General features: G+C 43.6%; 1 protein-coding gene across 1 annotated transcript; it reads left to right on the top strand.

Annotated features, from left to right (window-relative positions):
* The first annotated feature begins 2850 nt into the window (after window positions 1-2850).
* On the top strand, window positions 2851-7902 carry LOC124788766 (cuticle protein 16.5-like). The gene is made up of 2 exons (XM_047256048.1): window positions 2851-2859; window positions 7627-7902. Exons 1-2 carry the CDS (start codon window positions 2851-2853, stop codon window positions 7900-7902), a joined length of 285 nt encoding a protein of 94 aa, XP_047112004.1.
* The last annotated feature ends 3958 nt before the right edge of the window (window positions 7903-11860 follow it).

Here is an 11860-nt window from a genome sequence, read left to right as displayed (position 1 = left end):
GGCATGAGAAGCACGTAAATATGTATCCACTTTACGCTACTGAAAATGCTTCACAACGAATTGAGGCGAAACGTGTATGCCAAGATGTAATTTGCATTAATTCAGTTGCAAATAGACGCAACTCCAAACAAGTTAATATAGTAACATCAGTTGCGTTATACTTCTTACTAATAATGTTACATTTTAGCGACACTTCCTTTTCAAAAATGCATTGTGGTTTGCGTCTTGCTCTTAAATACGTGTAATTCAGACAATTTTTATTTTCTTTCAGGAGCCACTATGCGTCAGGGAAGGAAAAAAAGAAGAAGCTTTTTTGCAATGGAGTTTTACCATGATATTTGATAAAGCTAATGAAAAGCCTCCAGGTGTTCTGTGCATTAACAGCAGAGAATATGAAACTTAGAAAATTAAAAAAACCAGTTTGAAAGAAATCGTGCGGAGTTCACTGGAAAATACGTTAATTTCTTCTGATAGGAAGAAACTACACTGGAAAGATCAGTTATGGATTTATCAGAATACTTTTTTCTAGTCACAAGAAGTTGGTCTTGAACTCGCTCTTCGAATACCTGAAACCTAGAAGCTTCATACAATAGAAGAGCCGTATCTCACCTTGCTTACGAGATACGGCAAAGCTGGTTTCACATGAACTACGTGTGGGAAATATGAACAAGATATTTCTAACAATAAAATCAGGAGTTTTATCGAGGACCAGAGTTTGGATGCTTTGGGCACGGTACTCAACGAAATGAGTTCACGTCATTCCTTTCCACTCCAGTTAGATGTATCGGCCGAAGTATCACGTTCCTAGCCACTTATCTGTGTGAGATAGATAATAAATGACTTTCTGAAAGAAGACGTTCTCGGCATTACTAGATACTACTAGACAGGGCAAAAATGTTTGTTGACCAGTGGACACTTCTGCTGAGGAAAACGAAATGCAGTGATGTAAGTTGGTGTTTTTATTGACGCAGCGTCTTCTGCGTTGCATGTATGCTCTGGAATCCACACAAAGGCCAAACAAATTTTTACTGCATCATATGCCGTTATGCATTTGCAGTGAAACTACTTTCACCTACTTTGTTGAATGTACTCACTCAGATAGTGAAGATAGTAACAAACACAAGAATTCTCAAAAAGTTGTGCAAAGAGACTGGAGCAAATTCATAGTTCTCTTGTTCCGCACACGAATACGGCGGGTCTCGCCTGAATGGTTCAAATTGTTCAAATGGCTGTAAGCACTATGAGACTTAACATCGGAGGTCATCAGTCCCCTATACTTAGAACTACTTAAACCTTACTAACCTAAGAACATCACACACATCCATGCCCGCAGCACATCCATGCAGCAGCAGCCCGGTTCCGGACTGAAGCGCCTAGAACCACTCGCCCACAGAGGCCGGCTCTCGCCTGAAGGTTTTGCATAGGACTATCGAGCTTTGACAAAAAAACGTGCTATGTTTCTGGATGGAAAAGAAGAAAGACGTAATATGCCCAAAAAACAGCTAACATATTTATTTCCAAAGTAGCATATCTTGGAGGTTTCCTTTGTATAAATAAATACGCTTAACCTCGGTTTGTCAGGATGTATGATGAATATTTTGACAGTCCGCAGCTCGTGGTCGTGCGGTAGCGTTCTCGCTTCCCGCGCCCGGGTTCCCGGGTTCGATTCCCGGCGGGGTCAGGGATTTTCTCTGCCTCGTGATGACTGGGTGTTGTGTGATGTCCTTAGGTTAGTTAGGTTTAAGTAGTTCTAAGTTCTAGGGGACTGATGACCATAGATGTTAAGTCCCATAGTGCTCAGAGCCATTTGAACCATTTTTTTTAATATTTTGACAGCACGAGATAAAGTTGCCAGTGTTCCTCGCAGGTTGGAACTCTACCAACCTAAGGCTCAAGTTCAATGCATTTTGATATTCCCAGAACTGACAGCTATGCTGCACGTCAGCAGTGAAAAATGCTCGTTCACACATATAATCAGGAATGAATTTCGCCTGTATTTTCTTGAACTGGAGAATCGACAGGCAAATACTTATTTTTCAAGACCTTTTCTTTGAGTGGGAGAAGCAGAAATGTTTTCAGAGTTCTTAAACTACACACTGAACATAGATTCCTCTAAAACAAAACCAGCGACACTATGGAGAAAGAATTGTGACGAGTATAGATTATTATCAGTGGAAAGGCTTAGTACCTTGATTCCGTTCCTCACAACGTATAGGTGTGAAAGCAGATTTAGGACTATGGTGGCAATGAAAACTATCGACTGAACTTGGGACAAGATTTATGATGTCCATTGGCCACGGTCAAACCGAATATAAGAAATATTGCTAGAAATAAACAGTACCAATCATCTTCATGCCATTCATTGTTTCTTGGTTTAATGTAACACCCAAAAAACATATAAATTTCATTTGTTGATCTTTAGATGATCTTTTCTATTTTACTGTAGTTTCAAAATTGGGAATGTCCAGACAAGTTTTTTTCAAGCTAAACCTGAAGTAGACGCTAAGCTCTATTGGGGATATTAGACTCTGTATGATCTCACTCAGAGGCAATGCTATCAGAAAAGTTGGGAAGCGCTGCCCTACAAAGAGAAGCTTGAACTACCATATTCTTCACGATAGAGAGAAGGTTTATTGTAATATGGATCAAACTTTTGACGTTCCGCATCTGGACAGGGGACAGACACCCTAGTCCACAAGCTCCTGGCTCGACGGTTAGGTATTGCAGCGCTCCACCTGTTGCGTGGCCATCGTCTGTCGCAAGGCCGCGTGGCTGGCCGCCTCCCAGCGCCTATATAAACGGCGGCTCGGCGCTCGAGCTGGTGTGTCTCCGTACAGCTCATCCAACAACATGATCAAGGTGAGAGCCGTCGTAGAGTTACCCGAGATGTGGCCACTGTATGGCGATTTTCAAATGTATCGGATATCGGATTTACCTTCTAGCAAAGCTTCCACAATTCTGAGGTCGGTGTAGTAGCACTACAAACCGTAATAGCACCAGAAGTGAAATAAGGCACATTTAATCATTTGCCGCAAAGGATATTTGGATTTCCACAGTTAATCTTTATTTGTTTTGACTTTGGCACGTTATAGGGAAATTCGCAAACTAAGGGGGCTTCCGAGGACATATACAGTGAAATGTCTGCTAGTGACGGAACCAGACTAGAAGCTATTGTACGCCAACAGTAGTTACCAACTTACTCATCACCGCTAGGAATAAGTGATAATGAGTAACTGTCGGGGTAGTTACGCTTGTTGCTAACGCGATGGTTCCGAGCTCCGCTGTGAAGATTGTTTCAGATTGTTTTCGGAAGGAGATGTCTCAAACGGGGTTGGACTCAGTCTTGTGCATCATATAGAAATTAGGCTGAGTTCTTAAATAGAAAGAGTAACACTTAAGCCACCATAGTGGCGTCAAATCGAAAGGTTTCACCATGCTGAGAAATGGCTTGGCTGCAAGGCAAATGATTAGTGTTTACGAAGATAATGTGCAGTTCCAGATAAAACAGGAGACGAAATGAAGGAAGGGAACTTTGATTTCCAGGACTGGATGTGAAAGAGCTGTCACAATACCGTAGTGAATCGTTTCTGTAAAATAACTATTTTCTCAATGTTCATAAGACCGTGTTTTGATTTTCGGTAAAGACATACACAGACTTTAGTTCAAATCGCTCTGAGCACTATGGGACTTAACTTCTGGGGTTATCAGTCAACTAGAACTTAGAACTACTTAAACCTAACTAACCTAAGGACGTCACACACATCCATGCCCGAGGCAGGATTCGAACATGCGACCGTAGCGGTCGCGCGGTTCCAGACTGAAGCGCCTAGAACCGCTCGGCCATCCCGGCCGGCCAGACTTAAGTCCAGTTTCCGCCCGAATAGACATCGGAAGGTCCAACGGCACCGAGCGACTGCCTTTGTGATCCTCAGCTCGTTGGCGTCATTAGAAGCGGATGTGGAGGATCATGCTGTCAGCACGCTGCTCTCCCGGCCGTTGTCAGTTTCCGTAACCGAGCCGCTACTACTCAACCAAGTAGCTCCTCAATTGGCCTCACAATAGCTGAGTGCTTACCACTTGCCAAGATCACTCGGTAGCCACGAATGGTTATCCATACAAGACATTGCCAAGACAGAAAGCGCTTAACTTCCGTGATCTGACGGGAAGACTGACAAATACGTAAAACTAATACTGTGATGCGTGAATATATTTCAATACATACAGTTACATTATTACACTTAATCTCATCAGAGAGCAGCAAAATTGTTATTTTTAGATTGTGGTTACTTTACTTTCCAATCCGTAACCACGTTGGGCCCAGCAGTGAAGCGGTAAAACGAGCGCCTGGAATCGAAAGGTCGCAGCATCATATTCCGATTGGACCACAGGTTTTTCAGTTTGGCTTTTACACTAGCATACATGTCTCAATCATGTGGAGATTTGTTGGAAATGAGACGCGGTTTGGATTCTACACTAAACCGTAAGTCCCCTTTCCCTGATTGCTTGTATGGGTAGATTAGGAACACGCTGGTTACCGAAGTGGCGTCCAAGTAAAAGACTTTCACCAGGCCATCAAGAAATTACTGTTATTATCCAAATCACATCTATCAGGTAAAAGGAAGCCAGTTAAAAGTGCAAAGTATTAAATAATAGGTTGTCACTAATTTCACATATCTTGCATATACAAGTTTAACAGAGACTTATGCAAACTCACCAAAATAGGAACCTATCACGCAGCGTAAATCAGCGGTCATAGGAGCTGATCTGTCAGCAATTGATTGGCTAATTGTATTGAAATTTCAAGCCCTCTATGCTGAGACGAATTTCTTCATGATACTTTGTTCTTTTATTGTAGAAACTCCCATAATGAATTATTCTTAATTATGTCTTTTCCTAGAGTGTCCATATTTAAATCCAGAGGAGCAACGTTCACTGTTAACTCTTGATGACGTGCACAAGGTTCTTTTGTTTCTGTTGTCAGTGTGCACGATACATTGGCGACTTTTGCTGTTTGGACCATATCACTCCTGCCTACAAACATTTACACTCCTGGAAATGGAAAAAAGAACACATTGACACCGGTGTGTCAGACCCACCATACTTGCTCCGGACACTGCGAGAGGGCTGTACAAGCAATGATCACACGCACGGCACAGCGGACACACCAGGAACCGCGGTGTTGGCCGTCGAATGGCGCTAGCTGCGCAGCATTTGTGCACCGCCGCCGTCAGTGTCAGCCAGTTTGCCGTGGCATACGGAGCTCCATCGCAGTCTTTAACACTGGTAGCATGCCGCGACAGCGTGGACGTGAACCGTATGTGCAGTTGACGGACTTAGAGCGAGGGCGTATAGTGGGCATGCAGGAGGCCGGGTGGAGGTACCGCCGAATTGCTCAACACGTGGGGCGTGAGGTCTCCACAGTACATCGATGTTGTCGCCAGTGGTCGGCGGAAGGTGCACGTGCCCGTCGACCTGGGACCGGACCGCAGCGACGCACGGATGCACGCCAAGACCGTAGGATCCTACGCAGTGCCGTACGGGACCGCACCGCCACTTCCCAGCAACCGTCTCCATGAAGCTGGGCTACGGTCCCGCACACCGTTAGGCCGTCTTCCGCTCACGCCCCAACATCGTGCAGCCCGCCTCCAGTGGTGTCGCGACAGGCGTGAATGGAGGGACGAATGGAGACGTGTCGTCTTCAGCGATGAGTGTCGCTTCTGCCTTGGTGCCAATGATGGTCGTATGCGTGTTTGGCGCCGTGCAGGTGAGCACCACAATCAGGACTGCATACGACCGAGGCACACAGGGCCAACACCCGGCATCATGGTGTGGGGAGCGGTCTCCTACACTGGCCGTACACCACTGGTGATCGTCGAGGGGCACTGAATAGTGCACGGTACATCCAAACCGTCTTCGAACCCATCGTTCTACCATTCCTAGACGGGCAAGGGAACTTGCTGTTCCAACAGGACAATGCACGTCCGCATGTATCCCGTGCCACCCAACGTGCTCTAGAAGGTGTAAGTCAACTACCCTGGCCAGCAAGATCTCCGGATCTGTCCCCCATTGAGCATATTTGGGACTGGATGAAGCGTCGTCTCACGCGATCTGCACGTCCAGCACGAACGCTGGTCCAACTGAGGCGCCAGGTGGAAATGGCATGGCAAGCCGTTCCACAGGACTACATCCAGCATCTCTACGATCGTCTCCATGGGAGAATAGCAGCCTGCATTGCTGCGAAAGGTGGATATACACTGTACTAGTGCCGACATTGTGCATGCTCTGTTGCCTTTGTCTATGTGCCTGTGGTTCTGTCAGTGTGGTCATGTGATGTATCTGACCCCAGGAATGTGTCAATAAAGTTTCCCCTTCCTGGGACAATGAATTCACGGTGTTCTTATTTCAATTCCCAGGAGTGTAGTTACCTGCCAATAAGGGTAGAGACTATCATACTCTAAGCTTGCTCCATTGTCTTCTTAGTCACTGCATCCCTCTCATTCATTTACATTACTATCCGAACAGCATAGCAGAAACACCCGCTCTTAACACAGAAAAATCCCCTCTGTACCAGCACGTAATACTGCCGTATTCTCCAAATCATTCTTCGTGTCAGGAACGTGACTCTGGAACCATCTTCTGCAAAATATCAGAGATACCAAATCCTTTCGAAGCTTCAAAAGACAGCTAATGGCCCAACTTCTATCACAATAGCCATCTACCCCATACTCAGATCCGCGGCTTAGTCTCGCAGATTCCCTCTACCCCGTAACTCCCCCCCCCCCTCGTCAAGGTCCTCCGCACTGCTCCTGCTGTCGGAGGTTCGAATCCACCCTCGGGCATTGGTGTGTGTGTCTTTCTTAGTGTAAGTTAGTTTATGTTACATTAAGTAGTGTGTAAGCTTAGGGACCGAGGACCTCAGCAGTTTGGTCCATTAAGACCTTACCACAAATTTCCAAATTTCTTACAACTCCCCCTGGCCCACTTGTCAACAGAGTTATATATTTGTATTTTATTGTTTCCTGTCTTCTAATGTCACTGTAGTTTCAATCTTCTCCTACATCTATACTCCTTTGACTCCTGATAACACTAATCTCTGACTCAAATGTACTAAAATAATTCATATAATTCCTTATACTATTCACCACTATTATTAATATTATTAGTGTCAACGATTACTATTATTACTTTTATCCCTGCTAATGTTATTATGCCTATTATTACTGTGAAGTTCTATGTGAAATCTTTGTTTTTTGTTCTTTCTGGTCAGATGTAAAAGAGGGCCTTAAGGGCCTAATCTGATCAAGCTAAATGAGCAATAAATAAATAAAAGACTGTTCTATGTTCTACATATTTTGAACACTAGATTTCATTGTACTTCACCGTCATTACGTCACATTTCATTAGTCAGGAGACAGTTTTCGTACTAACATGCACAAAAGGTTTACACCACATGAACAATAAATGGAGGAATCTGTCTTTAAATGTAATTGGACTCTCTGGACACTGTTCAGTCGTACCTGTCAGTTAATTGGCACAGAGAAGGTATATTTCAATTACAGCATTGCAACAGAATCATGTTATCATGTTTACATGACTCCTCTCACAGACTGTGTGCTCTCCCGACAGCTCGTACTGGTCCTGGCCGCCGCCGCCTGCTGCGTGAGCGCCGCCCCCAAGGCTGGCCTCGCCCCCCTGGCCTACTCCGCACCCCTGGTGGCCGCCGCCCCCGCGGCCTACGCCGCCCCCGCGCCGGCCGTCGTGACGGCGCACAGCTCGCAGTACATCGCGCAGAACTTCAACGGACTCGCCGTGGCCCCCGCCGCCCCAGTCGTCGCCGCCGCCTACCACGCAGCCCCCGTCGTTGCTGCTGCATACCACGCTGCTCCGGCCATACTCGGTTGATAGATAACAGCCAACTAACTGTGTGAAAATGTAAATAATAAAAAAATAAATAACTGCATCTTAATTTTATCTGTTCCTAAATTTAAAGATCACATTTTTTTCCTTTCTTGATCATCGCATATCGGAATGAATCCAAGAACACGTAAGATAAGATGCCGTTGTGGGCACAGATGATCACCAACTGAGATGTGTGTGACACGAAAAAATTTCTTTCTGAAATGAAACTTCCTGGCAGATAAAAACTGTGTGCCGGACCGAGACTCGAACTCGGGACCTTCGCCTTTCGCGGGGAAAGATGTGAATACGGGCCTTGAATCGTACTTGGGTAGCTCAGATAGTAGAGTACTTGCCTGCGAAAGGCAAAGGTCCCGCGTGTGGGTCTCGGTGCGGCCCACAGTTTTAATCTGCCAGGAAGTTTCATACCAGCGCACACTCCGCTGCAGAGTGTAAATCTGATTCTTTCTTTCTGAAGATGATCCAAGATATATGGGCTCAAACAACTTTTCTATAGAAAAATCCGACAACATACTAGAGGCAAAATTACCTACACTGATTTGTTGAGGTCGATGGTTAAAATAAGAGTGCAAGCGTTTCATTTTCATAACATTCAGTGGTATCAATATTTTACAGTCGAAAGTGTATGGATACTAATGACAAAAGAAATGCTATATTTGTTGTTAAATGGCTTGTTTTAAATTTAAGTGTGAAAATAAATTTTTATGAGCTTACAATGTCCTCAAAGACCAGGCTGTATTGTCGAACAAATTTTTCTGTAACGACACGAAAATATTTATGTTCAATAGTACACCTTCTTCAGTATGATGGGAAATGGCAGTATGTACAAACGCTTCCCACTAACCGAGAATACAACCAGTTGTCAGCCGTCTATGAACTCACAGTTGTTCTTCAGCCTTTTCTGTACGCGCCTGCCTGCAGAAGTCAATAATACTTGCTCAGCTATTAATTGTTTTATAGGGAACAAAATTACGCAGTGGTCTTACATAATGTCCTTCACTTTTTCTGGTAGCAATCAGCCACTGTTTGCTGTTAGCAGAAATTATCGAGATGTGCGGTATGAAGCAACGACAGGGATTGCGTCAGAAGAGCTTCTGCATAAGTGAGACTAAGTGGGTACGTTTGTGTGGAAAACAGTTTTTTGTCCTCCAATCTGCGGCAGCAAAGTCTGGTTCAATACTTAAAAGTCACACGTGTGAACTTCACAGTCCTATATTATGATTTCAAAACGTCGTTCTCCACATGATACCTCACTTGTGCGCCCCTAGACCTATAAACGGCTACAGCATTTTTCATATCAAGAAAACTTACCACAAACACTGAACATGTCGACTGACAACCCACCAAACAACGTCTGTACTTCTCATCTCAGTGTCGAAAAGTATACTGCTATCAAACAGTATATGCCACTGCAGTGATAACGATGTATTAGTGAAGCTGTAGTGCTAGTACACTTCACAAACATTATCCATATTCAGACGATATTAGAAGGCAAATAATGTGACCTTTACGATAATGTATGACGTGAAAACAATTTTTTTTTTCCTCTGGTTATCTCAAACCTCGGCCAATGGACATGTAAATGTGCACCACTATGTGTTAATTCATTAAGTACTTCTGTGTCACACATCCTCGTCCTATCTATATTTCTACTATCGTGTATGAGGGTACGATATGAAATTATAAAGGGATGTAGGTAGGTGAAGGACTAACCCAAATATAGAAAGCAATAGGCTTACAAAAGTACAGCATGAGAAGGATAAGCACAGAATTTGTCTCGAGTCGGACGAGAGTAGAGCTCGCAGACTGGCCTTCAACCAGAGAGAGACCAGCGGTATGAATGAGAGGTCGTTGTCTCCGGAAAGCAGCCGCGTTCCGGCACTTCCAGGAGCAGGGTCGAGTTGAAGAGACGTGCTGTAACTGGGCTTCGGTTGGTGTGTGATAGGAAGTTGAAAAATGAGTTGCATCATTGTGGATAGGACTCTTGATGTGTTATTTAGGGTTGATTTGCTGAGTGACGTGTCAAGTTTCGAGGTAATTAGTTTAATTTTGCCGGAATAAGAAGATGAGAGAGCAGTAGTTGCAAGCCGCCTTTGTTCTAGTGCTGACCATAAGTCTTGCACCTTACAGGACGAGCATAAGTGTTAATTGGTGGTATTTGCGAAAGTGTGTGAATGTATTTCTTTGCAAACATAATTTTATGCTATGGAGGTAAAATTTGCAGTAGTTTTCTTGGTGATGGGATCTTGGCCCCTGGTTCACGCCATTCCAGCGGTGGCACAGTAACTGCGGAAAACACGTAGATTTGAAATCGGTAAATGGTAGCGAACAATCAGGAAGGATAACAGAAACCGGACTAGAGGGCTTTTAGTTAATTTTTGGACGATATTGTGGCGCTTTCTTTTGTGGCTAGTCGCGGGTACGACTTCCGAAAGAAAGGAGAATACCACGATTGGTGAGTGTTTAATGGTGATCAGGGATTATCAGAGGTAGCATGATTTGCGAGGTAGATATTTTACTCAGTTACTTTGAGTGTTGGCTTGTCTCTATTTGTGGTTCTTGGTAGATGCGTTGTGCTGACCAAGTGAAAGCAAGTGGTAGGCAGTGCCTTGAACAAGGGAGCCAGCTGATAAGACTATCCTAACGTGTTTTCAACGTAATTTGCAACATTGTGATGTTGGTTTTCTGTCGATTTGTTGATTTTTTTTGAATTTGTTTCTTTGTGAGGGAGAGATAGCCACTTTCTTAGCAAATATTTACGTTGTGGCAGTGCCCAAATTTTATTTACTGCCGTCCCCGCCCCCTCTTTTTTCGACGTCAGTATCAGAATCATAACGCGGTCACCCAAGTCCGGCTTTTGAGTGACTGATACCATTTCTGAGTAATCCCGCCAAAAGCGCATAATGCCGCCCCCTCCCTTCCTGTTCACGTAATTAGGTCAAGTGATAAAACATTTTCTATATTATTAATCGTAATCAAAGCCTTCTCTTTGAGCATATGTTTGCTCATTAATTCAACCTTTCCCAATTGCTCCACGAGCTTACGTAAATAATGCAGCCTGAGGTATCTATCACGCAGAGCTTTAGCATGGAGCACGCTAACGCAATTAGATTTATCAATAGCACGCGGCTGCTTTCGATATGCGTACCTGTGACTGTAATTACGTGAAAACGTTGTTCAGAGATCGATTCCCGCTCTTGCCATCCCGATAGTATGATCGTGGGGTAGTTCATGGGTAAGAGACACATTAAAAGCAGTTCATTTATTGGTAATTCCACATAACTAAAGATAAGATGTTGCAATTCAGAAATAATATTGGTTAAAGGCCATGTGGTTTAAATTCAGAGAGGATGTTGTTTGATACAATAAAAATTCATTAATGCTAAATTACATGTTGCTCATGACAATTCCTAACTCCCTCTTTATTAGCTGGATGATGCAAATCAAATACTATGCAACCTCCATAAAAGAAAAGAATATGAACAAATTTAAATGAAATGGAATCATATACTTAATCAAATTTCGATAGTTCAATTAACCGTCAGTTTTGCAAGGGACATTTTTGAGGCAAGCGGTTACCTACATCTATGCTAGATACGTTACCTGAAGGTGAGACTAGCGTTATCCGTTGCATTTCTTATTAATTACAGAAATCATGAAAAGTAATTTAAAGTCAGGCCACTGAGAGTAATTATAGTCTTAACACCGCAAGTCCCATAAAACGATACAGGTATATTACTGACGATACAAACGCAGTGCTGCTTGTACCTATAGCCAAAACGAAAGGAAAAGATAACACTTAATAATACCGAGTGTAACCGTGCATTATGAGTCTCCTTATTGAGAAATTTTATAACTTATTATGAGTCTGTGTACCCCATTTACATACGTAACCACCGCAATCTACAAAAGCAAGTGCTTTCTTGGGCTTTATTTGTATTAT

This window comes from Schistocerca piceifrons, chromosome 3, assembly GCF_021461385.2.
Source record: "Schistocerca piceifrons isolate TAMUIC-IGC-003096 chromosome 3, iqSchPice1.1, whole genome shotgun sequence".
Lineage (NCBI taxonomy): Eukaryota > Metazoa > Arthropoda > Insecta > Orthoptera > Acrididae > Schistocerca > Schistocerca piceifrons.
The sequence above is the reverse complement of the archived record's forward strand: the minus strand, read 5'-3'. Positions and strand labels throughout refer to the sequence as shown.